The 27,328-nt window shown below is 36.9% G+C and overlaps 2 protein-coding genes across 2 annotated transcripts; both read left to right on the top strand.

Moving 5' to 3' along the window:
* The first annotated feature begins 552 nt into the window (after nt 1-552).
* Nucleotides 553-2,285, top strand: LOC145903347 (uncharacterized). Its single transcript, XM_082991423.1, has 5 exons — nt 553-964; nt 1,171-1,662; nt 1,777-1,864; nt 1,924-1,954; nt 2,065-2,285. Exons 1-3 carry the CDS (start codon nt 560-562, stop codon nt 1,849-1,851), a joined length of 972 nt encoding a protein of 323 aa, XP_082847549.1. The 5' UTR covers nt 553-559; the 3' UTR covers nt 1,852-1,864; nt 1,924-1,954; nt 2,065-2,285.
* Nucleotides 2,286-12,054: 9,769 nt separating this feature from the next.
* LOC145903633 (uncharacterized) lies at nt 12,055-13,257 on the top strand. The gene is made up of 2 exons (XM_082991742.1): nt 12,055-12,128; nt 12,185-13,257. Exons 1-2 carry the CDS (start codon nt 12,074-12,076, stop codon nt 13,081-13,083), a joined length of 954 nt encoding a protein of 317 aa, XP_082847868.1. The 5' UTR covers nt 12,055-12,073; the 3' UTR covers nt 13,084-13,257.
* Nucleotides 13,258-27,328: the final 14,071 nt, after the last annotated feature.

Raw genomic sequence — 27,328 nt, forward strand, 5'->3', positions numbered from 1 at the left:
ATGACGGTGACTTTATAGTCACCACGAAGTGGAAGTCATTGCTTGGCCATTTTGTCGGCAAAGTCGTCTAATAGTCACACCAGCTGCACTGGTGAGACCTTTAGGTCGAAATAGTGGCCATCTGTCTGCAGCTTACACAATTCGAAAAATTAGTTGTTTAAACATTGTGAGAGTATATTTCGCTATGTAATAAAAACTTGAAACAGACCGACGACTTAGGAATATTTATCATATTTTGTACTAATCCGTTACTGGGTCTCTGTCAGTCATAGAGACTATACAGGCGATTCAAATAAATCAAACTCTCATTAAACATTGTGTGAATTTATTTGGTATTTCTGCTTTAATTTGTGAAAAAAGGTCCGGCTTTTTGTTTGAGTGCACAACCGTTTTGTTTGTTGAGGAAGAGCAAGGATTTTAAGGAGTAGTGGCTACTGATACAGACAAGCGTTGGCTTTTGATAATTTACGAAAAAGTATCCTTTGGTGGTGGTTGAAATGGCTTTGTTTAAATAGAAAAATTGCTCATTTCATCCAGGTATTTTTACTTGGACATAGTCATGCCTCTCAAAGAGATATCTGTAAACTTAATAAACGTCAAAATTGATTTAAAACAGTGTTCAACTGAGGATGTAGAAGAAAGTAGATCACAACCAGACGGATTTGAGATCATAAAGGTTTTTCCGTGTCTTCTTCGGTCATTTGAGGAGTTCTATCCACATTCGAGTTGTTATGTTGTTGAACATGATCACTCAACAGTTGTTGTGGAAATCATCGACACAAAAGCCTTGGATCTTTCTCCCATTTTCACCGATGTGAAACAAACTGAAGAAAACATCAACAATCTTATCACTGAACAAGGATGTGACGTGGATTCTGTATCTGTTAAGCTGGAAAAGTTCTTAAATTTTCCAATGTCACTCGATGAGTACTACAACAGGAGCAAAACAACATTGGAAAAACAGGTAAAGAAATAACGCCTAACCCCAAAATTAAACAAATTAAACCAATGCGCTTAAATTCAAAAGGTTTTGAAAAACTTTTCGCGCAAACCCTATCCATAGATTATTGAAGAAATAACTTTTTACTTTTGGATCTATACGAATCCCCTATTAACATTGTGGCAGAACAAACTAACTTTAGATTTAAAGCAAAAACATTTGTGTCCCAGGATTCGGGAGTGTTGCCCAGTGTTCACGGAAATAAATCGAAGTGTGAAACTACAGAGGGAACCTCATCAACATTTTCCAGAATAAAACACCGTGGCAAGATTGAAATTAAAGCTACAGGAACAGCTGCAAGTTTCTTAGGATTGGGGGAAGGCGTCAGCACCGTTGCTACAGCAGTAGCTGATATCATCAAAGCCATTCCTCCATCCGTATTGACAGTGTTGAAAGATGTTTTTTGCAATTTCAAATCCGTACTAACAGGAGTAAAGAGCGGAAGTTTGGTTCTTGAATTGTTTAGTGAAGATGAGGAATCAAGTCAAAATGCAATAAGAGCTCTATTTAATGGCCAAATTGAAAATAAAATTAATTTGGGATTGTCAGACCATTTTGACACATCTGTAAATTTTAACTTCACGTTGCTCTCGTTCGAATATACTGTGCTGGAAAAAAATGAATGGGAAGATCTTCTTAATAAATCCGAAAAGTTGCTAAAGGTAATCAAATAAAAAATACATTCCGATAATACTCCCTGTACAGTATATGCAAACCAGTACATATACAACTCATCGATTTAAAAAAAGACGTTCAAATACTTTGTCGTTTTGCAGATCACTAACAAATACAAAGCAGAGGCTCTTCTTTCAAAACCCAACAAAGCGTTTTTTTTTGAAGGACAAAAGTGATTTAGAACAGGACGTAAGTATATGTGGTCGTTTTGTAAAACGTTGGATTTAAATTTGTTTCTGTCGTTCCAGAAGCTTCCTGTTCAACAACACAAGCGCAAAGGTATGAGTTGCAAGCAAATACCATTTACAATGACAATGGCTTGTGCCAGTAACAATGACAACTTTTAATAGAAACTGTCCTGCTGTAATGATGTATTTTGTTCCATGTAGGGAGCTACGGAACAACAGAAGGGCGACAGACTAAATCAATAAAACCAAGCAATCCCAATATCCAAGATCTGGAAAAGATATTTTCTGAATCAGGGATAGTTTAGTCTACTTTAAAATGGAATAAAAAAATTAAATGGTTCACAAACACTTCTGCCTAACACCATGATCGTAGCAATCTGTTCAATGTTTACGTGGTCAAGTGTTGTAATTTAAAATTCTATGCAAGCAAAATTTAATGTGCATATTTTTTTTTTTACAGATCTTTCATATCACACTGATGTAGAAGACAATGATCTTTTCGAAGCACTGGAAGAAAGATACGCAATAGGCAGGGATTTAAGGGACGGAAAGTTCTTGCTGAAATACTACTCTGTCCTACTTAAAACAAAACGATACTCAGAAGCTGAAGAAATAGCTGCGGAAATATTACACATTTTTCGAGAAAATCTGCAACATATTTCAATACAGGATGTGACGCATCTGGCCGACAGTAAATTTCACCAGGAATGTTTCTATGAAGCAATTTTATTCCATTACATATCCGCACAACTGGAAAATTCCACAGCTGATGATGTTGAACGTTCAATGAAAGCAATTCAAGACAACGTGAAAACAATGATTCGTGAAAATGAGCATCTAAACAACTTCATCAAAAGGTTCGTAGTCCCACTCATGGAAAAAAGCATCGAGGAGTTTGGTAAAAAGATATACAATGATCCTATCACAAAAATCGTGCGAATTACGTCAGGAAAATTAGTTTTGGCGAACATCCAGGCGACCTTGAAGGGCATGGAAGAAAAAGACACGCTGGAGGGAGCTATTAAGTATGTGACTGAGAAATTGGGAAAGAAAGCTGAAGACTACGTTGTTTTGGGAGAATGTCACGAATTGCTTGCCGAAATGTACACGTACAAAGGGCGGGCATACAGCAAGGAAATATGCAGTCACGCGAAAAAAGCAAAAGAAATCTACAGCAAAGCAGCAGATTTCTCGAGTGACGACGACAAAAGTCGTAGGCTTCAAAAATGTTCTCTGCTCTCTCAATTTCGTAGTGTGATGGAGCGTGACAACCATTTTAGGAAAACTAGCTTAAGTCAATTTCTAAAAAGCAGACTAATTAGTTCTAACCTCTACGATGATGTCACATATTAATGTGGTTTTGTGCTTCTAGAGACACGAAATGTGCATAAAAAATGTTATAATTGAATTCCATGTAAATTCAGGAGTAATTTCATTGAGACAAAGTATGATTTATGTTTGACGAACATAAATGAGTATATTATTTGCAATCACAGTCACAAGTTAACTTTGTCTCTATGTGTATTTTATAGCATTAAATTTTCAGTGATTTTGTAGCTAGCAGTGGTGTTAGGCAATGAATTGCGTCATTCACTTTACATGGTCAATTAACTGTGTACGATTGCGTGGGAGGCGCTAGATTATGTTGGGAATGTTATGTTTGCGACTTTTGACAAGACGGTGATATACTGTTCTAGGCGTTGATGTTAAACTTAACCCAAAGTGATTTCCTGTTTTCTGAAACGCACCTAAAATATTGTCTAATGCCAGGAAATCGCATCAGTATTTTTCCGGTGTACGCATTTTTATTGAAACGAACGTTGCGTGCTTGAAGACTTGATCACATTTTTCTGTTGTGATTACCTGGATGATTTCCGATTTCAGTTTTGGAATGTCAGCACGTCTTCATGTAAAAGTTAGAAAGCTTATGATATTTTTTCTTTCCAGCATGCGAAATTTTGGTTGTAAAATTGTGGTAGTTTTGCGCAAAATCCTAAAATGTAACTGTGTCTAGTAATCCTGATGTAAACCGTTTGTTAATGTAAATTTTTGTTAGTTTGAACGCTCTCTAGTGTGTGTAACGAATTAACATAATCACAGTAATTGTAAATAAATGTGGCATAACAAAATAAGTTCCGACACAATACTTTTTTCAATGGAAAGGCTATTAAAGTTCTATGAAAGGAAGTTAGCTTATTGTCTGGCGAATCCACCAAGTGGAATACGAACACACATAAAGCGATTGTTTTTACAACCAACAAGCGAATTGCTCATCTCGCGTTAGTGAAGATATGTTTCGTATGAATGAACGACCACATAAATTAACCTCCTTTGTAATTGCACGGAACTAAACAAGTGCAGTAAACTTATTTGACGTTGTGTGAATGTCTTTGGTGTAACCAGAACAGGTAATTGTGGAAAAGAGTTTTTCGGTCGAAACTGTGTTTCGTGCTGTCGTTGTCTGTGAGCGTCGAACAGTGGTATGGTGGAGTAAAGGTGATTTCGTCAATATTTTTTTAAACATTGGCTTAGTTGTCTCAAGAATCATTCGTATGCTTGCAAACTGTATAAATATCTAAAGTGAGTTCAAAACAATACTAAGAAGGTGAATTTTAGACAGACAGTCCCATGCCTTTGAGTTAGTTAAACATCAACACCTTGTGTCTGGTTATACAAATGAATTGTAACGTTAGGTGACGCTACAACCACTGACAGCTATAAATATACAAGCAGGAAATTGACAACAGCGGTCGAACTCCCGACCTATAGTACAAAAAAACGGGATTTATGCCCAGTATGACGTTAATTAATTCGGTTTAAAGATTTAAATCAAAATACAAATAAACTTCAATATCTACAACCTTTTTTACGCAACAACTGTAAACTATTCAAGAACGATACATCAAGATCACTTCCCGCAGGATGTTTGCCAAAATGCAAGTCTATATAATGCTACATCTTTCTTCCAAGGCTGCTAGGTGATTTATTTGTAACATGTAAACGCATTTATAAATTATTTTATAATCTTTCCGGATGCAACCGCGGCTGGATAATTTTTATCCAACATTAAATTGTGGGACTGAAGCTAAATAAAACTATGAAGTTATCTGTGCAGTACGTCAGCAGCTACAAACAGCAACGATATTTTGTACTTTGTGTATGTTCAGAACAAAACAAATGTTTTATCAGTTCAAACATAATCTATAAGTAACGTAAACAAAACGTACTACAATTCTGGAAATATCTATGTTACGAATATTGCAAAAATGAAAGCATCATATGCTAGGAATCACAACATAAACGACAAAGTGTAGGGACATAATAATAAAAAGCAAGCACCGCCAAAAATCGGCCAATTTAGAGAACTTCAATGATTTTAATTTATGCTTTTTATTTTATAGGCAAGAGACGCATATCGTCAATATCAACCTTGCTTTTACCACTGTATCTTTATGGCTATCATCTAAATCCACGCCCTCGTTTATACCTTTGCTGTTGTTCGTCAGGTCTAGATCCCTCTAAATCCGGAGGAATGGGAAAACCTCGGTCATGACACCTGTAAAACCTCTGGCCGCTAGACCACCTGCGCTACCCATAGCAACTGAACCATCTGCAACGACAGCCACAGTGGAAAACTCAACAGCGGCTGCAAATGCGAGGAATGCAAGTAATGCGGCCAATGATGCACATCCTGCAACTCCCACAGCGGCTGCTGGAATGCATAGTATGACTCGTTAGTTATTTTTGCGTCGCTGTTATTCAAAAATATATGCACTTTGTTTGACGGTTAGTATCGTAGTCAAAATATGCATATTATCTACCATGACATCCATATTAAAACCATTGTCGAATGATTAATATAATCGAAAATTTAACAAACAATTCTGAAGGGTTATAGCAAAATGCTATGGACCTTAAAAGTAAATCCGAACATGTGTGAGGTTTTCACAGATCAAATTGAATTTGCTCTTGTTGTGGATAGACAGGGATTGCATAAAGTTAAGTCCTTTTTTTACCTTGACGCTTTTCGCAAGTAGTTCACTGTAGTACTGATGATAAACTTAGTAAGAGTTCGAAACGTTTACTAACTTAATATGATCAATAGCATTTTAACTTTAGCTTTCCTATTTAGACTCGTCAACTCCAGATATTTTGCACCCAAGTTTTAAGTTTGTAAGTTGTTTTTTTTTGCCAAAACACAAATAATTTCGAAGCAATCGTTGTGGCCCAAGGACGCGTGCTGGGTAGTCATTGAAAGTCACCTGCACGGGCAACAAGCCATTTTACTTTTTTATAATTTCATCCAAACTTGTTCATCAGATTTAGAGAAACTTTGCAAATCACCAGGGCTTCCGCTAGATGTCGCCTTCGTGGTGATCTGAAGGATTTTTCCGGGGCTAAGGTTTTGACTATCATTTTAACATGATGTTGAAAAGTAAGGTTGTTAATGATTCGATGATCGTGGGTCGGTTTGTCAAGGCGCTCTGTTTGTGGTAACTTTACATCGTTATGTTTGCCAAATTCTTCGTTATGTATAAAATAAATGTTTATGCTAAGGTTGATAAATGTTTATGCTAAGGTGCAATACTGTTGCTGACTAAGCACGATCCACCGACCATTATGCATTGAATCACAGTGGAGCTTGGTGGCACCGCCACTATTCGCATTTCCGCCTCAACGGTCAACAGAAAAAGGAGAAGCGTTGTTTTGGTGTTTGTCATATTTTGCAACAACGCAACTACGTGAACCTCATTGTAAATCTTAAACACTTTCAATATTTGAATCATGTAAAAAGATAGGTTTGGAGATACGAAACCATGTCAAAATTCGTTTTTTTTTATGTGCTTTGTTCACAAAACTCTTCTACATTTTGTTTCTCCTGCAACTCACATCGTTGTAGTTAATCATGCGCGCTACCGTTTCCACCCTTTGTGTTGATAACCCATGACCGTTTGTATAAAAAATGTCTTCTACAAAACTATGTTCCCGCTTTGCTTATCTTATGATTATTGCGACACGGGGAGTGACGGCACTATTAGTTGAGCTTTGCTTGGCCATAGTGTTTCCACCTTGTTTTCTCCGTAAGGTTGCACCTAGTTTGGTGCCCAACGGATGACGGTAATTGCATAGTCACCACAAAGTGGAAGTCTTTGCTTGGCCGTTTGGTCAGCAAAGTCGTCTGAAAGTCACACCAGCTGTACTAATGAGACCTTTTAGGTCGAAACAGTGGACATCTGTCTGCAGCTTACACAATTCATATTATTTGCTCCACTTTGCTTGTCTTTAAATACGTAAAAAAAAACCAAAGCATATAGACGAATATGGTTCAATAGGACCGTCTCCAACGTACCTAGAGCATTTAATTGCTAAATTTATTTCGTTTGAATGTAAAACAAAGAAATGATAGGAGATCACCTGGCAAAGCTTAAATTCACCATAAGAGTCACAAGAACGCCTTTTCGTAGGTCAATAAAAAACTAAGTATGTAGTCAAATTCGGTTTTTACGAATCGTCCCCAAATTGGCTAGAGTATTCAACTGCCAAATTTTAGTTCCCTTGGATGGAAAACAAGGAAATGACAGGCGAGATACCTGTCAAAGACATGCTTTCAACGCGGCATCATTCGCCAAAACAGTTTTAGAATGCCATTTCGTATGTTACCAAAAATTAAAGCATATACCTGAATAAGGTTTCAGGAATCGCCTTCGACAAGCCTGTAGTATTTAACTGCCAAATTTTATTTCGCTTGGATGAAAAAACAAAGAATTGACAAGCGAACACCGCTATGCCTAAGACAAACTTAAACCGCGATGACATTCGCCAAAACAATTTTAAGAACGCCTTTTCGTACGTCAACAAGAAACTAAAGCATGTAGTATCTAACCGCCAAATTTTATTTCGCTTGGATGGAAAACAAGGGGAAAACACATACAAATGGAAAACACATACACTTGAATAAGGCTTCCAGGTTTCGCCTTCAACAGGGCTGTAGTATTTAACTGTCAAATTTTATTTCCCTTGTATGAAAAACAAGGAAATGACAGGCGAGATACCTGTCAAAGACAAGCTTAAAGCCTCGTAGTCATTCGCCAAAACAGTTTTAGGACCCCCTTTTCGTATGTCAAGAAAAAAACTAAAGCATAAAATTGAATACGGTTTCCACGATCTGATCTTCTATCGATGCACGCCACTCAGCCGACTAAGTATATGAGAAGAAATAAATTTAAATCTGTAAGATGACATTTGACCCATTTGCCAATAAAGTAAAAATGACTTAGTTGTGACCATTGACGTGGGATTTGGTCAGTATGAAAATTGTCGTCTTAAACGAGTGTGATGCAACTTGCCTTTCCTTTGCTTGGAACACTTACCTATATCGCAGGTAACTGGTAGGTTAGTAGGTTCATATCAGAACCTACCTTTCCCGTTTTGATGTCGGTTTATGAATTCATTAAGATTTTTGAAAAACGTTTTGTTGAGGTGGTTTTGCACAGGTGATTCGTCTGAATTTGTTCCGTTTTGTGAGCTAATGAAAGCGATTATACTCAAACGGTAGCCCCGTAGTTCCTTTGAAATCATATTCAAGTCAGATATCGCAGGGAAGATATGTCCCACTACCCCCTTTGACCTGACGTCCTTACACATTTCGACAGTATTGATGAATTGTCAGGATGTCGCTGCTTCTTGACACTTGATTTAAATTCGGGGTATTAGCAAATACATGTTCACAGCAACGATAAAGAAAAAAACGCGTTGAATGTTTCAACGACAAACACTTTGCTCATGATAATATTTACCACCACGAGCAAGTGTTTGTCGTTGTTTAAATTGGTGTGAAATTGTTTGTTGTTACCGCGTAAAGTTACGAAAAAACAGTTTTCCAAGCCGAAACTGATTGCGTTGGGTACTCTAAAGAGAAAATTTTTTTTGTGCCTGCTAGTTTAAAAACTAAGCCCAGTGATACATTCAGCAGCTGCACTGACGAAATCTTATTGGTCCAAACAGAGTGTATACTACTGGCTCTCAATAATATTTTGCAAATGAGCCATGAACCCACCCAATGTACATTTTCTGTTTATTGGGAGAAGTTGGCACCACAGAATAGCATGAAAGTAAAGTTACATTAATTATCAATTGCGTAGTAAACGCGTTTCGCTTGCCTATAATTAAGGAAGCACATGATTGGCTAGACAGCGCCATTCTCAGGTTGGATGTGAAATGACGGTAGCATTGCAAGGGGATGTTTGCTAGTTTTAAAAATCATAAAACAGATATATTTTTATTACTTTTGGATGTCTAACCAAACTTTACATCGTTATGTTTGCCAAATTCTTCGTTATGTATAAAATAAATGTTTATGCTAAGGTTGATAAATGTTTATGCTAAGGTGCAATACTGTTGCTGACTAAGCACGATCCACCGACCATTATGCATTGAATCACAGTGGAGCTTGGTGGCACCGCCACTATTCGCATTTCCGCCTCAACGGTCAACAGAAAAAGGAGAAGCGTTGTTTTGGTGTTTGTCATATTTTGCAACAACGCAACTACGTGAACCTCATTGTAAATCTTAAACACTTTCAATATTTGAATCATGTAAAAAGATAGGTTTGGAGATACGAAACCATGTCGTTTTTTTTTATGTGCTTTGTTCACAAAACTCTTCTACATTTTGTTTCTCCTGCAACTCACATCGTTGTAGTTAATCATGCGCGCTACCGTTTCCACCCTTTGTGTTGATAACCCATGACCGTTTGTATAAAAAATGTCTTCTACAAAACTATGTCCCCGCTTTGCTTATCTTATGATTATTGCGACACGGGGAGTGACGGCACTATTAGTTGAGCTTTGCTTGGCCATAGTGTTTCCACCTTGTTTTCTCCGTAAGGTTGCACCTAGTTTGGTGCCCAACGGATGACGGTAATTGCATAGTCACCACAAAGTGGAAGTCTTTTTGGATGTCTAACCAACTTAATGTGCTTGGCACTATTAATGTTGGATTAAGTAAGATAGCTTTATATACTCTTTGAAATAATAGTAAGTTTGTAGGAAAGTTTGTGATAGTGTTGGGTTGCAGCGGTAAAAAATTAACACTGGTTTCATTTGATTAAATTGTGCGTATCTGACACAGTAAGACCGACATATTAAAATATTAACAACAATTTAATTTGAGCGATTTGTTCATTTCCGGTCAGCAAGACGAAAATGTAGTTAAACGTTGTTTAAATTTGTTTCACTACGGCGCAAAGTGAAAAATCAGTTGCCAGGCAAAACTAAAATTTCGCTTTGCCGTTGTCTGTTTTTTTGTTCGAGTGCGTCACCGTTTTGTTCGTTGAGGTAGAACAAAGATTGGAGCAGTCGCTATTGACACGGGGAAGCGTTGGCTTTGTTGCTAATTTACAAGGGTAACATTTGGTGGTGGTGGTTAGAATCACTACAGGGTAACGACAAACATTTATGTTAGAGTAGAAACAACAGGTACTACAAAGTGGAGACTAGTGTGCCCTGCTAGTGTAAAAGCTAGCATAGTGCCACTGTCAACAGCTGGACTGTTGAGATCTCACAGGTCGAAAGCGTGCGTGTAAACACCCTGTCTGCAGCTCTCCAATGCTATGGCCTTTTTGCACTTATAGTCACACTTTTTGTCCAGATATTCTAACTTAGTCATGCCTCTCAAAGAGATATCTGTAAACTTAGTAAACATCAAGATTGAGTTGAAACAGTGTTCACCTGTGGATGATGAAGAAAGCAAATCACAAACAAAAGAAGAATTTGAGATCATAAAGGTTTTTCCGTGTCTTCTTCAGTCATTTGAGGAGTTCTATCCACATTCGAGTTGTTATGTTGTTGAACATGATCACACAACAGTTGTTGTGGAAATCATCGACACGAAAGCCTTGGATCTTCCTCCCATCTTCGCTGATGCGAAACAAACTGAAGAAAACATCAACAAACTTATCATTGAACAAGGATGTGACGTGGATTCCGTATCTGTTAAGCTGGAAAAGTTCTTGAATGATTTTTCAATGCCGCTCGATGAGTATTACAACAGGAGCAAAACAACATCAGAAAAGCAGGTATAGAAATAACGCCTAACCCTAAAGCTAAATAAATTAAACCAATGAATTCAAAAGTTTTAAAAAAACCTTTCGCGCAAGCCCCATCCATAGTTTATTGCAGAAATAACTTTTTACTTTTTCATCTCTATGAAGAATCGACATTAACAATGTAGTAGTAGCACAAACTAACTTCACATTTAAAGCAAAAACCTTTATGTGACAGAATTCGGGAGTGTTGCTCAGTGTTCACCGAAATGAATCGAAGTGTGAAACCACGGAGGGAACCTCATCAACATTTTCCAAAACAAAACACCATGGCAAGATTGAAATAAAAGCTACAGGAACAGCTGCAAGTTTCTTAGGATTCGGGGAAGGCGTCAGCACCGTTGTTACAGCAGGAGCTGATATCATCAAAGCCATTCCTGCATCCGTATTGACAGCGTTGAAAGATGTTTTTTTGAATTTAAAATCCGTAATAACCGGAGTAACGAGCGGAAGTTTGGTTCTTGAATTGTTTAGTGAAGATGAGGAATCAAGTCAAAATGCAATAAGAGCTCTATTTAGTGGCCAAATTAAAAATGAAGTTAATTTGGCAATCCGAGACCATTTTGACACATCTGCAAATTTTAACTTCACGTTGCTCTCGTTCGAATATACTGTGCTGGAAAAATTAACATGGGAAGATCTTCTTGATAAATCTGAAAAGCTGCTAAAGGTAAACAAAAAAAATATATTCCGATAACGCTACCTGTACAATATATGCAAACCAGTACATACACAGATCATCGGTTTAAAAAAAGCGTTCAAAAACTTTGTCGTTTTGCAGATCACTAACAAATACAAAGCGGAGGCTCTTCTCTCAAAACCCAACAAAGCGGGTTCTTTAAAGGAAAAAAGTGATTTAGAACTGGACGTAAGTATATGTGGTCGTTTTGTAAACTTATAGAAATTGAATTTGTTTCTGTGGTTCCAGAGGCTTCCTGTTCAACAACACAAGCGCAAAGGTATGAATTGCAAGCAAATCCCGTTTCCAATAATAATTGCTAGTCCCAGTAACAATGACAACTTTGAATAGGTACAGTCTTGTCGTAATGATGCATTTTATCCAATGCAGGGAGCTACGAAACAACAGAAGGGCGACAGGCTAAGTCAATGAAAACAAGCAATCCCAATATCCAAGATCTGGAAAAGTTATTTTCTGAATCAGGTATGGTAGTCTACTTCAGCCTATTTAGATAATATCTAATGAGCATTTCCTTGCAGATTTTTTACATAACACCGATGTTAAAGACAATGATCTTTTCGAAGCACTAGAGGAAAGATATGCAATAGGCAGGGATTTAAGGGACGGAAAGTTCTTGCTTAAATACTACTCCGTCCTACTTAAAACAAGACGATACTCAGAAGCTGGAATAATAGCTGCAGAACTATTACACTTTTTTAGGGAAAATCTGCAACATGTTTCAACACAGGATGTGACGCATCTGGCCAACAGTAAATTTCACCAGGAATGTTTCTATGAAGCTATTCTATTCCATTACATATCCGTACAACTGGAAAATTCCACAGCTGATGACGTTGAACGTTCGATGACTGCGATCAAAGACATCGTGAAAAGAATGATTCGTGAAAATGAGCATCTAAACAACTTCATCACAAGGTTCGTAGTCCAACTCATGGAAAAAAGCATCGAGGAGTTTGGTAAAAAGATATACGATGATCCTATCACAAAAACCCTGCGAGTTACGTCAGGAAAAATAATTTTGGCGAACATCCAGGCGACCTTGAAGGGCATGGAAGAAAAAGACACGCTGGAGGGAGCTATTGAGTATGTGACTGAGAAATTGGGAAAGAAAGCTGAAGACTACGTTGTTTTTGGAGAATGCCACGAATTACTTGCCGAAATGTACATCCACAAAGGAAAGGCATACCACAAGGAAATCGACAATCACTTGAACAAAGCAAAAGAAATCTACAACAAAGCAACAGATTTCTCGAGTGATGAGGACAAAAGTCATAGACTTCAAAAAATTTCTCTGCTGACTAAATTTCCTCCCGCAGACATGCATCGTGAATTCACTTTGGGGAGTAAAACTGACCTAAGGAGAATGCTTAAAGGCGGAGTTATTGGTTTTGACCTCTACGACAAAGACACATATTAATGCAGTTTTGTGCTTGTAAAGAAATGAAATGTGCATAAAATATGTGTAAATGAATTTCATATGATTGCATCATATAATGAATCTAAAAATTTAATTGAACACATTATTTGTAATTACAATTTGACTTTAGCTCCATGTGTATTAGCATTCAAGTTTCGGTGATTTGTAGCTAGCAGTGCTGTTAGGCAATGAATTGCGTCATCCAATTCATATGGTCAAATAACTGTGTGTTATTGCGTGGGAGGCGCTAGACTATGTTGGAAATGTCCTGGGAATAGACAATAATATCCTGTTCTAGACGGTGACTATGTCCAAAGTGATTTCCTGTTTTCTGAAACGCACCTTACATATTGTCTATTCATAAGAAATCACATCTGTAGTTTTGTTATCGTATGCTTTTTCGCATCAGTAGTTTTCCTCTGTACGCATTTGTCTTCCCAAAATGTAATTGTGTTTAGTAATCCTGTTCAAACCGTTTGTTAATGTAAATTTTTGTTAGTTTGAACGCTGTGTGCGCTGTAGCGAATTAACATAATCATAGTAGTTGTAAATAAATGTGGTATCACAAACTAAGTTGCAACAACAATACTTTTTTCAATGGAAATGCTATCAAAGTTCTATGAAAGGAAGTTAGCTTATTGTCTGGCGAATCCAACAAGTCAGTAAAATACGAACACACAGCGATTGCTTTTACAACCAACAAGCGAATTGCTCTTTTCGCGTTAGTGAAGATATATTTCGTATGAATGAACGACCACATGAATTAACCACCATTGCTGTAATTGCATGAAACTTTTAACAATTGCACCAAACTTACTTGACATTGTGTCTTGGGTGTAATTAGATCAGGTCGTTGTGAAAAAGAGTTTATGTGAGCGTCAAGGATATGGGCAGTGGTGTGGTGGTGTAAAGGTGATTTCGTCAATATTTTTCGTAAACATTGGCTTGATTGTCCCAAGAATGATTCGTATGCTTGCAAACTTTATAAATATCAAAATTAAGTTTAAAACAATAGTAGGAAGGTGCATTTTACATTTTTGGGTCGATTGCAATTGCGCCCAATTGATTGAAGTTAAACAAACATCAACACCTTGTGTCTGGTTATACAAACGAATTGTTACGTTTGGTGGCGCTTCAGCCACAGACCGCTGCAAATATACAAGCGGGCGATTGACAAAAGCGGTCGAACTCCTAACCTATAATTCAACAGGTAAGCCTAGTCAGGACTCCTGGCCAGGTGCCTTTGGTTCGAATCCCGATGTGGTAAAATATTGCATCTATATAATATTTATAAACCAAATGGAAAACCTAAACGGGATTTGTGCCCAGTATGACATTAATTAACTCGGCACAAAGATTTAAATCCAACTACAAATATACTTTCATATTTACAACCTTCTTTACGCAACAACTGAAAACGTTTCATCAATCAACCGTGTGGTGGAACAAACTAACTTTAGATTTGAAGCAAAAACCTATGTGTCACAGGATTCGTCAGTGTTGCCCAGTGTTTATCAACATATAGTGAAGTGTGAAACCAAAACCGTTTTGAAATATTTTTTTCAAAAACATATAACATGTTTTATTGTGACGAGTATTTGCATTACTGAAGTATACGATACGTATTATATTACTAATAACGCACTTATGCATTCAAAACACTGCTCAGCGACTTAGAGAATTTGTTACTGATAGAAAAACATCATTTATTGTGTCTCATTTGCTACAATTTAAACAGGGCTGCTCTTCTGGCATAAATTACGTAAATAACGTGGCAAAAAATAGCAAATTACACTTCAAGAAAACACCAATTTTTACTAAATTTTGAGTAATTTTGCCATACCATCAATATGGTATAATCATTATTAAAACCTCAAAGTTAATGATTAGTCTAAACTACAACATTTCAAGGTTGCAACATGATGACAATGTCGATTTTGCATGAAACAAATTACCCCCACAAACAGAAAAACAATCATGGTGGACCCACAGCAACCAAGTTGCAATGCCCGCAGCTGTTAAAGCCGTGACCGCGGCCACTCCAATTGCAGCAATGCTTTTAGCTTTGTTATTTCTTTTGCGACACTCTTTGGAAAGTAAAGCAATTTTCTGATCAAATTTTGTCGACGTTATAGCTTATATTATGCTGTCTTTCCTTCTCTCTAGGACTTGTTTAAATTCGAATTTCTTTTTTCGACATGACTTTTCCAAACTGAACCATATCTAAAAACAATGACCTGTTTTAATCACGCAAGCGTATTGACATATTTTTAATAGCATTTGCGGGAGCCTATTAAATTATCAGTGGGTTAATCACTACAAATTACTGCATGGCAAGTAACCTGTTCTTTCTCAGCCAGTCGTTCCCTTCGTCATAAGCAAAAATTAAACATTGTTGTAACTTTGAGGAAAAAGGTGTACAAAAATTAGCATAAGTGTTTTGCACTATCCAAAGGATTTTACTTTCTGGCTCTTTGTATTTTTTTTTGGAAAAGATTGTAGTATTAACAATTTTATTTTTTATATTCAAAGCTTTTACCATGCTTACTATTGCAAAGAAAACCGAATTTTTCAAACCTGTTTAAACCAGACATCAATTTCCCTACATAGATTTTCAACGTTATCTCGTACATCCTGTTTCTGATTGTTTTCGAAGATCATTCGTTTTGCTTGGTCCCTGGCGTCCGAATGGTCATTGAACTAAATATCTCTATAGATGTAAAAGTTGCTTCATTGCAGGTTACCATCAAAAGTAACACGTTTGATTCATTATATTTTATCCATTTTATCTACATAGAAAATAACCAATTTCAATATTTTTCTGCTTTGCTGCAGATTTCATATGGAGCTGCTAGTAGGTGCCCCATGACACGTGTACTGTCGCCAAAAAATCCATTCCATATACTTGTGCGCAATAACGATTTTAAAGTAATTTATACAGAAAAAGAACACATGAGTCACATGTGACTTCATTGGATCATCTCCCATATATATAATAGTTGTCAGTAAAGGTTTGTATTTCGAGTAAAAAAATACTTTGGTATCCAGTTGACGCTGGAGCTGTTCTTTGTAAAACCTAAAACATTCCTGCCTTTTTCTCTCCACTCCTTCGTTAAAATGCGTATGACACGGCCATGGCAACTTTGCGTAAAACTAAAGGTACATCTACAAAAAATATATATTCAAAGCTTTTAGGTTCTACACGTCAACTAAAACATGTAGAAAACTGTACGAAAAGTAACGGCGGCCAAAAATCGTAAACCTTTTGCGCTGTGGCGAAAATGACATCACACAAGGCGCTTGCGTCGAAAAAATGCACTGTTTGGATAGGAGAAGGCGCCTTATATTGCAGATATCGAATAGTTTCAAACATAGGAGAATCCACAGATTACGTTGCCTTAAAGGTCAGGACAGGGTTTTACAACACACAAAACGGGAATGGTGCGTTTCTTTGCTCAATGACATTAAATGACGTCATTTTGGGTGTGATGTCATAACTTAATTTGATGATTCCAATTTCTAGTTACGAACTATATTACAAAAATTACGTTAGTGGTTGATTGTGGCGAATTAAATAAATCATTTATGACGCGAACTCGTAGGCAACGCTACTGTCCGGTAAAAAGTGGTATTATGACAGAATAACTGCGTTGCATAATTAGCTAATTTGGTTGGCCTTTCTCGGCGGTCAAAATTCAATTAACCTATACTATCTTTTGCTGTGAGTGGACAAAACGACAATGCCAAACTAACGGTTTGTCTCTGTCGTGTTTTCAAGTTTATGCAAAACGTTAGCGATCATAAATGTTGTAACAACAAGAACACCCTGTCCCAGTAACTGTTTTATTATTACACAATTAAATAAGACATAATAGGTCGAAACAGCGGCCATCTGTCTGCAGCTCAAATTGACATCAAAATCCTTTTGTTTCACTTGTTCACTTGTTGTCCCCTATTTAATGCAAAATTATACTAAACCAATTTTGCAATGTTTTCCATTCCTACGCATTAGGCTTGCTGCCAGCACTCGCACGACTAAAGCTCCTTCTATGACGTCACGCAACAATAATCTCGCTTTCGCACGATTTCGTTCGCAGCAGTAAAAATGCGACTTTCATCAGCTGTATCTCAGAAACCAGTCGTCGTATCAAGCTACTTTTTTTCGCAAAAAATGTTTTAAAGTTGTGAACATCTCTTAGTTTAATTATTAAAATGTTGGATTTTTGTGTCACATGCACTCAAGTATCCCTAAAAAGAATACTATGTACCTTTTTGCATATCACGTATGTAAGTTTATATCTGCGCACACAGTTTATGTACGAAAATACCTGCCAGTTCGTTAGTACGACGGAACGCTGTAAAAATCCTATGTGTATTCTGTATGTTATCCTATAGCACGGTCCGACACAAAAAAAAAATTTGAAAACGAAATTTTCGTTTTGAAATTTTGTTTTCAAATTTCCAATTTTTCGCATGGTGTCGCAAGAGGACTATGTAGATATGCGGTACAATTTGCCTTGATTTGGCGATTGATTCTTAGTTCTTAAACGATCTTATCATAGAAATACTGGATAACATCAACTGGCATTACAATCAAACCCAAATTTGCGTGATTTAGCTGTAGGTGTAGCAAATGTTCGTCGGACACTTCGATTTAGGAAATAATAATTCTTGTTAATTGTCGCAATGGTGGACTAAATTAATTGATTTGCAATTTAGCAGACAAATACCACAGTCATGTAGCAGACAATGCCGAAAAACTTCTCTTTATTTTGACGTATAGCGCGTAATAACCTTGTCTTTTACAGGTGATCGCATGTAAGTATTTACTTTTACATACAAGCGAATTGAAATTTAGCAGATATATACTGCAGCCACGTCAAGACGATCATTGAAAAACGTAATACGCTACATGTTTTATGTTTTTCTTGCCACACCAAAAAGCATTCATGAATTTGTTTTAGGAAGTAGCGGGGAATGAGAAAACGCTAGGTAGATGTTCGGTGTTGATTTTATGAAAACTTTTATAATGCACTATCAAAATGCCAAACAATCCTAGGTGAAAACTTTGGCGGAAACACGACGAACTACAATTTCTTTTGTAAACATCAAACGAAATCATAGTTTCCCTTTTGTAAACCAAATTTCAAGTTTGCAAACAAAATTTCCCTTTTGAGAACAAAATTTTGAGTTTGTAAACAAAATTTCACTTCTGTAAACAAAATATTCTATTGTGAATAAAATCAAAAAAAAAATTTCATATCGGAATAGTGTTGTTCAACTGATGGATAGACCCGTAAGAGCACTATCATGAATGTTGCAGGTTTACTACTTCAGTGGATACAAGCTATATCAAATTCGAATCAACTGTTTTAAAGATAATCATCGAATATCTTACACATTTTTGTATGCATAGTGCTGAAATTCGCTGGGCTGTTTCATGTTGATATCCACTATAAGTACTGCAAAGATGAATGCTGTAGCTATCGTACTTTTAGAGTTGATAAGGGTCAAGATGATTAAAACGCGTCAAACCACCGTCATAAAATTTGCGCCCGTTTTAAATCAAATCATCGAATATCCTACACATTTTTCGATGTACAGTGCTGAAATTCGCTGTAATGTTTAATGTTGGCATCCTCTAAGACTACTGCAAAGATTAATGGTGTGGCTTGAGTAGTTTTGGAGTTAATAAGCGTCAAGCCACTTGAAATTCCGATTAGCGCCTGTTTCAACGATAATCATTCAATATCTAACACATTTTTGTATGCATAGTGCTGAAATTCGCTGGGCTGTTTCATGTTGATATCCACTATAAGTACTGCAAAGATGAATGCTGTAGCTATCGTACTTTTAGAGTTGATAAGGGTCAAGATGTTTAAAACGCGTCAAACCACCGTCATAGAGTTTCCGCCCGTTTTAAGGCAAATAATCGAATATCCTACACATTTTTTGATGTACAGTGCTGAAATTCGCTGTAATGTTTAATGTTGGCATCCTCTAAGACTACTGCAAAGATTAATGTTGTGGCTTAAGTAGTTTTGGAGTTAATAAGCGTCAAGCTACTTGAAATTTTAAATAGCGCCTGTTTCAACGATAATCATTCAATATCTAACACATTTTTGTATGCATAGTGCTGAAATTCGCTGGGCTGTTTCATGTTGATATCCACTATAAGTACTGCAAAGATGAATGCTGTAGCTATCGTACTTTTAGAGTTGATAAGGGTCAAGATGTTTAAAACGCGTCAAACCACCGTCATAGAGTTTGCGCCCGTTTTAAGGCAAATCATCGAATATCCTACACATTTTTTGATGTACAGTGCTGAAATTCGCTGTAATGTTTAATGTTGGCATCCTCTAAGACTACTGCAAAGATTAATGTTGTGGCTTAAGTAATTTTGGAGTTAATAAGCGTCAAGCTACTTGAAATTCTGATTAGCGGCCTGTTTCAACGATAATCATTCAATATCTAACACATTTTTGTATGCATAGTGCTGAAATTCGCTGGGCTGTTTCATGTTGATATCCACTATGAGTTCTGCAAAGATGACTGCTGTAGCTATCGTACTTTTAGAGTTGATAAGGGTCAAGATGTTTAAAACGCGTCAAACCACCGTCATAGAGTTTGCGCCCGTTTTAAGGCAAATAATCGAATATCCTACACATTTTTTGATGTACAGTGCTGAAATTCGCTGTAATGTTTAATGTTGGCATCCTCTAAGACTACTGCAAAGATTAATGTTGTGGCTTAAGTAGTTTTGGAGTTAATAAGCGTCAAGTCACTCGAAATTCTGATTAGCGCCTGTTTCAACGATAATCATTCAATATCTAACACATTTTTGTATGCATAGTGCTGAAATTCGCTGGGCTGTTTCATGTTGGTATCCACTATAAGTACTGCAAAGATGAATGCTGTAGCTATCGTACTTTTAGAGTTGATAAGGGTCAAGATGTTTAAAACGCGTCAAACCACCGTCATAGAGTTTGCGCCCGTTTTAAGGCAAATCATCGAATATCCTACACATTTTTCGATGTACAGTGCTGAAATTCGCTGTAATGTTTAATGTTGGCATCCTCTAAGACTACTGCAAAGATTAATGTTGTGGCTTAAGTAATTTTGGAGTTAATAAGCGTCAAGCTACTTGAAATTCTGATTAGCGGCCTGTTTCAACGATAATCATTCAATATCTAACACATTTTTGTATGCATAGTGCTGAAATTCGCTGGGCTGTTTCATGTTGATATCCACTATGAGTTCTGCAAAGATGACTGCTGTAGCTATCGTACTTTTAGAGTTGATAAGGGTCAAGATGTTTAAAACGCGTCAAACCACCGTCATAGAGTTTGCGCCCGTTTTAAGGCAAATAATCGAATATCCTACACATTTTTCGATGTACAGTGCTGAAATTCGCTGTAATGTTTAATGTTGGCATCCTCTAAGACTACTGTAAAGATTAATGTTGTGGCTTAAGTAATTTTGGAGTTAATAAGCGTCAAGCTACTTGAAATTCTGATTAGCGCCTGTTTCAACGATAATCATTCAATATCTAACACATTTTTGTATGCATAGTGCTGAAATTCGCTGGGCTGTTTCATGTTGATAACCACTATAAGTACTGCAAAGATGAATGCTGTAGCTATCGTACTTTTAGAGTTGATAAGGGTCAAGATGTTTAAATCGCGTCAAACCACCGTCATAGAGTTTGCGCCCGTTTTAAGGCAAATAATCGAATATCCTACACATTTTTCGATGTACAGTGCTGAAATTCGCTGTAATGTTTAATGTTGGCATCCTCTAATACTACTGTAAAGATTAATGTTGTGGCTTGAGTAGTTTTGGAGTTAATAAGGGTCAAGCTACTTGAAATTCTGATTCGCGCCTGTTTCAACGATAATCATTCAATATCTAACACATTTTTGTATGCATAGTGCTGAAATTCGCTGGGCTGTTTCATGTTGATATCCACTATAAGTACTGCAAAGATGAATGCTGTAGCTATCGTACTTTTAGAGTTGATAAGGGTCAAGATGTTTAAAACGCGTCAAACCACCGTCATAGAGTTTGCGCCCGTTTTAAGGCAAATCATCGAATATCCTACACATTTTTTGATGTACAGTGCTGAAATTCGCTGTAATGTTTAATGTTGGCATCCTCTAAGACTACTGCAAAGATTAATGTTGTGGCTTAAGTAGTTTTGGAGTTAATAAGGGTCAAGCTACTTGAAATTCTGATTAGCGCCTGTTTCAACGATAATCATTCAATATCTAACACATTTTTGTATGCATAGTGCTGAAATTCGCTGGGCTGTTTCATGTTGATATCCACTATAAGTACTGCAAAGATGAATGCTGTAGCTATCGTACTTTTAGAGTTGATAAGGGTCAAGATGTTTAAAACGCGTCAAACCACCGTCATAGAGTTTGCGCCCGTTTTAAGGCAAATCATCGAATATCCTACACATTTTTCGATGTACAGTGCTGAAATTCGCTGTAATGTTTAATGTTGGCATACTCTAAGACTACTGTAAAGATTAATGTTGTGGCTTAAGTAATTTTGGAGTTAATAAGCGTCAAGCTACTTGAAATTCTGATTAGCGCCTGTTTCAACGATAATCATTCAATATCTAACACATTTTTGTATGCATAGTGCTGAAATTCGCTGGGCTGTTTCATGTTGATATCCACTATAAGTACTGCAAAGATGAATGCTGTAGCTATCGTACTTTTAGAGTTGATAAGGGTCAAGATGTTTAAATCGCGTCAAACCACCGTCATAGAGTTTGCGCCCGTTTTAAGGCAAATAATCGAATATCCTACACATTTTTCGATGTACAGTGCTGAAATTCGCTGTAATGTTTAATGTTGGCATCCTCTAAGACTACTGCAAAGATTAATGTTGTGGCTTGAGTAGTTTTGGAGTTAATAAGCGTCAAGCTACTTGAAATTTTTAATAGCGCCTGTTTCAACGATAATCATTCAATATCTAACACATTTTTGTATGCATAGTGCTGAAATTCGCTGGGCTGTTTCATGTTGATAACCACTATAAGTACTGCAAAGATGAATGCTGTAGCTATCGTACTTTTAGAGTTGATAAGGGTCAAGATGTTTAAATCGCGTCAAACCACCGTCATAGAGTTTGCGCCCGTTTTAAGGCAAATAATCGAATATCCTACACATTTTTCGATGTACAGTGCTGAAATTCGCTGTAATGTTTAATGTTGGCATCCTCTAATACTACTGCAAAGATTAATGTTGTGGCTTGAGTAGTTTTGGAGTTAATAAGGGTCAAGCTACTCGAAATTCTGATTCGCGCCTGTTTCAACGATAATCATTCAATATCTAACACATTTTTGTATGCATAGTGCTGAAATTCGCTGTGCAGGTTCATGTTGGTATCCACCATAAGTTCTACAAAGATGACTGCTGTAGCTATCGTACTTTTAGAGTTGATAAGGGTCAAGATGTTGAAAACGCGTCAAACCACCGTCATAGAATTTGCGCCCGTTTTAAGGCAAATAATCGAATATCCTACACATTTTTCGATGTACAGTGCTGAAATTCGCTGTAATGTTTAATGTTGGCATCCTCTAATACTACTGTAAAGATTAATGTTGTGGCTTGAGTAGTTTTGGAGTTAATAAGGGTCAAGCTACTTGAAATTCTGATTCGCGCCTGTTTCAACGATAATCATTCAATATCTAACACATTTTTGTATGCATAGTGCTGAAATTCGCTGGGCTGTTTCATGTTGATATCCACTATAAGTACTGCAAAGATGAATGCTGTAGCTATCGTACTTTTAGAGTTGATAAGGGTCAAGATGTTTAAAACGCGTCAAACCACCGTCATAGAGTTTGCGCCCGTTTTAAGGCAAATCATCGAATATCCTACACATTTTTCGATGTACAGTGCTGAAATTCGCTGTAATGTTTAATGTTGGCATCCTCTAAGACTACTGCGAAGATTAATGTTGTGGCTTAAGTAATTTTGGAGTTAATAAGGGTCAAGCTACTTGAAATTCTGATTAGCGGCCTGTTTCAACGATAATCATTCAATATCTAACACATTTTTGTATGCATAGTGCTGAAATTCGCTGGGCTGTTTCATGTTGATATCCACTATGAGTTCTGCAAAGATGACTGCTGTAGCTATCGTACTTTTAGAGTTGATAAGGGTCAAGATGTTTAAAACGCGTCAAACCACCGTCATAGAGTTTGCGCCCGTTTTAAGGCAAATAATCGAATATCCTACACATTTTTTGATGTACAGTGCTGAAATTCGCTGTAATGTTTAATGTTGGCATCCTCTAAGACTACTGCAAAGATTAATGTTGTGGCTTAAGTAGTTTTGGAGTTAATAAGCGTCAAGTCACTTGAAATTCTGATTAGCGCCTGTTTCAACGATAATCATTCAATATCTAACACATTTTTGTATGCATAGTGCTGAAATTCGCTGGGCTGTTTCATGTTGGTATCCACTATAAGTACTGCAAAGATGAATGCTGTAGCTATCGTACTTTTAGAGTTGATAAGGGTCAAGATGTTTAAAACGCGTCAAACCACCGTCATAGAGTTTGCGCCCGTTTTAAGGCAAATAATCGAATATCCTACACATTTTTCGATGTACAGTGCTGAAATTCGCTGTAATGTTTAATGTTGGCATCCTCTAAGACTACTGCAAAGATTAATGTTGTGGCTTAAGTAGTTTTGGAGTTAATAAGCGTCAAGCCACTTGAAATTCTGATTAGCGCCTGTTTCAACGATAATCATTCAATATCTAACACATTTTTGTATGCATAGTGCTGAAATTCGCTGTGCTGGTTCATGTTGGTATCCACTATAAGTACTGCAAAGATGAATTCTGTAGCTATCGTACTTTAAGAGTTGATAAGGGTCAAGATGTTTAAAACGCGTCAAACCACCGTCATAGAGTTTGCGCCCGTTTTAAGGCAAATCATCGAATATCCTACACATTTTTCGATGTACAGTGCTGAAATTCGCTGTAATGTTTAATGTTGGCATCCTCTTAGACTACTGCAAAGATTAATGTTGTGGCTTAAGTAATTTTGGAGTTAATAAGGGTCAAGCTACTTGAAATTCTGATTAGCGGCCTGTTTCAACGATAATCATTCAATATCTAACACATTTTTGTATGCATAGTGCTGAAATTCGCTGGGCTGTTTCATGTTGATATCCACTATGAGTTCTGCAAAGATGACTGCTGTAGCTATCGTACTTTTAGAGTTGATAAGGGTCAAGATGTTTAAAACGCGTCAAACCACCGTCATAGAGTTTGCGCCCGTTTTAAGGCAAATAATCGAATATCCTACACATTTTTTGATGTACAGTGCTGAAATTCGCTGTAATGTTTAATGTTGGCATCCTCTAAGACTACTGCAAAGATTAATGTTGTGGCTTAAGTAGTTTTGGAGTTAATAAGGGTCAAGCTACTTGAAATTCTGATTAGCGCCTGTTTCAACGATAATCATTCAATATCTAACACATTTTTGTATGCATAGTGCTGAAATTCGCTGGGCTGTTTCATGTTGATATCCACTATAAGTACTGCAAAGATGAATGCTGTAGCTATCGTACTTTTAGAGTTGATAAGGGTCAAGATGTTTAAAACGCGTCAAACCACCGTCATAGAGTTTGCGCCCGTTTTAAGGCAAATCATCGAATATCCTACACATTTTTCGATGTACAGTGCTGAAATTCGCTGTAATGTTTAATGTTGGCATCCTCTAAGACTACTGTAAAGATTAATGTTGTGGCTTAAGTAATTTTGGAGTTAATAAGCGTCAAGCTACTTGAAATTCTGATTAGCGCCTGTTTCAACGATAATCATTCAATATCTAACACATTTTTGTATGCATAGTGCTGAAATTCGCTGGGCTGTTTCATGTTGATATCCACTATAAGTACTGCAAAGATGAATGCTGTAGCTATCGTACTTTTAGAGTTGATAAGGGTCAAGATGTTTAAATCGCGTCAAACCACCGTCATAGAGTTTGCGCCCGTTTTAAGGCAAATAATCGAATATCCTACACATTTTTCGATGTACAGTGCTGAAATTCGCTGTAATGTTTAATGTTGGCATCCTCTAAGACTACTGCAAAGATTAATGTTGTGGCTTGAGTAGTTTTGGAGTTAATAAGCGTCAAGCTACTTGAAATTTTTAATAGCGCCTGTTTCAACGATAATCATTCAATATCTAACACATTTTTGTATGCATAGTGCTGAAATTCGCTGGGCTGTTTCATGTTGATATCCACTATAAGTACTGCAAAGATGAATGCTGTAGCTATCGTACTTTTAGAGTTGATAAGGGTCAAGATGTTTAAATCGCGTCAAACCACCGTCATAGAGTTTGCGCCCGTTTTAAGGCAAATAATCGAATATCCTACACATTTTTCGATGTACAGTGCTGAAATTCGCTGTAATGTTTAATGTTGGCATCCTCTAATACTACTGCAAAGATTAATCTTGTGGCTTAAGTAGTTTTGGAGTTAATAAGGGTCAAGCTACTCGAAATTCTGATTCGCGCCTGTTTCAACGATAATCATTCAATATCTAACACATTTTTGTATGCATAGTGCTGAAATTCGCTGTGCAGGTTCATGTTGGTATCCACCATAAGTTCTACAAAGATGACTGCTGTAGCTATCGTACTTTTAGAGTTGATAAGGGTCAAGATGTTGAAAACGCGTCAAACCACCGTCATAGAATTTGCGCCCGTTTTAAGGCAAATAATCGAATATCCTACACATTTTTCGATGTACAGTGCTGAAATTCGCTGTAATGTTTAATGTTGGCATCCTCTAATACTACTGTAAAGATTAATGTTGTGGCTTGAGTAGTTTTGGAGTTAATAAGGGTCAAGCTACTTGAAATTCTGATTCGCGCCTGTTTCAACGATAATCATTCAATATCTAACACATTTTTGTATTCATAGAGCTGAAATTCGCTGTGCTGGTTCATGTTGGTATCCACTATAAGTACTACAAAGATGACTGCTGTAGCTATCGTACTTTTAGAGTTGATAAGGGTCAAGATGTTGAAAACGCGTCAAACCACCGTCATAGAATTTGCGCCCGTTTTAAGGCAAATAATCGAATATCCTACACATTTTTCGATGTACAGTGCTGAAATTCGCTGTAATGTTTAATGTTGGCATCCTCTAATACTACTGTAAAGATTAATGTTGTGGCTTGAGTAGTTTTGGAGTTAATAAGGGTCAAGCTACTTGAAATTCTGATTAGCGGCCTGTTTCAACGATAATCATTCAATATCTAACACATTTTTGTATTCATAGAGCTGAAATTCGCTGTGCTGGTTCATGTTGGTATCCACTATAAGTACTGCGAAGATGAATGCTGTAGCTATCGTACTTTTAGAGTTGATAAGGGTCAAGATGTTTAAAACGCGTCAAACCACCGAGCTGCACGAGTTATGTCTCTTGGCCAAATCTTGACAATGCATCAAGTGTACGATGGTCGCTTTCGAACTAAAGGCAACGTGAAAAAAAGCAGTAAAATGCTTAAAGGCATAATAATGCCGTATGAGGCAGTCATGTGAGAGAAGCGAACCTTCTGCAAACAATCGCGTGAGATCTCGTGCGGACATAAGAAGCGGTCATTTTAATGAAGTGGTCAAGAAGTGGCCAAGAAGTGGCCAACCACTTATCAATCAAACAGAACAACAGAATATACATCATATTCACAACTGGAAATGTACTCATGTGCTTGACGGATTTGGCGCAGCAACATAAAGCAAAGTGAAAAATCAAGATAAGTTTGGCATTACACTGTCATGATCAAGCAACATGGACAATAAAATGTTGAATAGATCAACATTATTGCGTAGGTTTAACCTCTCGCTGAAATTAAAAATATTATTAATAATTTTCCATTAATTTAACTTTTAGGCGTTTATCATACTTATGCTAGGTTGATTTCGAATAATAAATGATTGTCTAAATAACCGTAAGCAAGTAAGAATTATTGCTAAATCTGGATTTGACGGGAAATACGTCAATAAGTAAAGTGATCAATCAAGGCACAAACCCAGTGCAAGCTCTACAGCACTGACACAAACGTAGAACCGAAATAAAAAAAGACTTGACAGGAAATACGTCAATGAGCAAAGCAATAGAGTAGTCTCTAATTTATGAACACAGTTAACAGGTTCTGATGTATAGATATAACACAGGACAGCCTTGGCAGAAAGTTTGTCAATATG

The sequence above is a fragment of the Ascidia mentula genome, chromosome 5 (genome assembly GCF_947561715.1).
Source record: "Ascidia mentula chromosome 5, kaAscMent1.1, whole genome shotgun sequence".
Taxonomy (NCBI): Eukaryota; Metazoa; Chordata; class Ascidiacea; order Phlebobranchia; family Ascidiidae; genus Ascidia; species Ascidia mentula.

What these genes read in the sequence shown, in the direction of transcription:
- LOC145903347 (XM_082991423.1), top strand. Translation starts at nt 560, where the DNA reads ATGCCTCTCAAAGAGATATCTGTAAACTTAATAAACGTCAAAATTGAT. An exon ending in AAACAACATTGGAAAAACAG is followed by an intron (nt 965 to 1,170) that starts GTAAAGAAATAA and finishes TTTGTGTCCCAG; the next exon opens with GATTCGGGAGTGTTGCCCAG. An exon ending in AATCCGAAAAGTTGCTAAAG is followed by an intron (nt 1,663 to 1,776) that starts GTAATCAAATAA and finishes GTCGTTTTGCAG; the next exon opens with ATCACTAACAAATACAAAGC.
- LOC145903633 (XM_082991742.1), top strand. Translation starts at nt 12,074, where the DNA reads ATGAAAACAAGCAATCCCAATATCCAAGATCTGGAAAAGTTATTTTCT. An exon ending in AAAGTTATTTTCTGAATCAG is followed by an intron (nt 12,129 to 12,184) that starts GTATGGTAGTCT and finishes ATTTCCTTGCAG; the next exon opens with ATTTTTTACATAACACCGAT.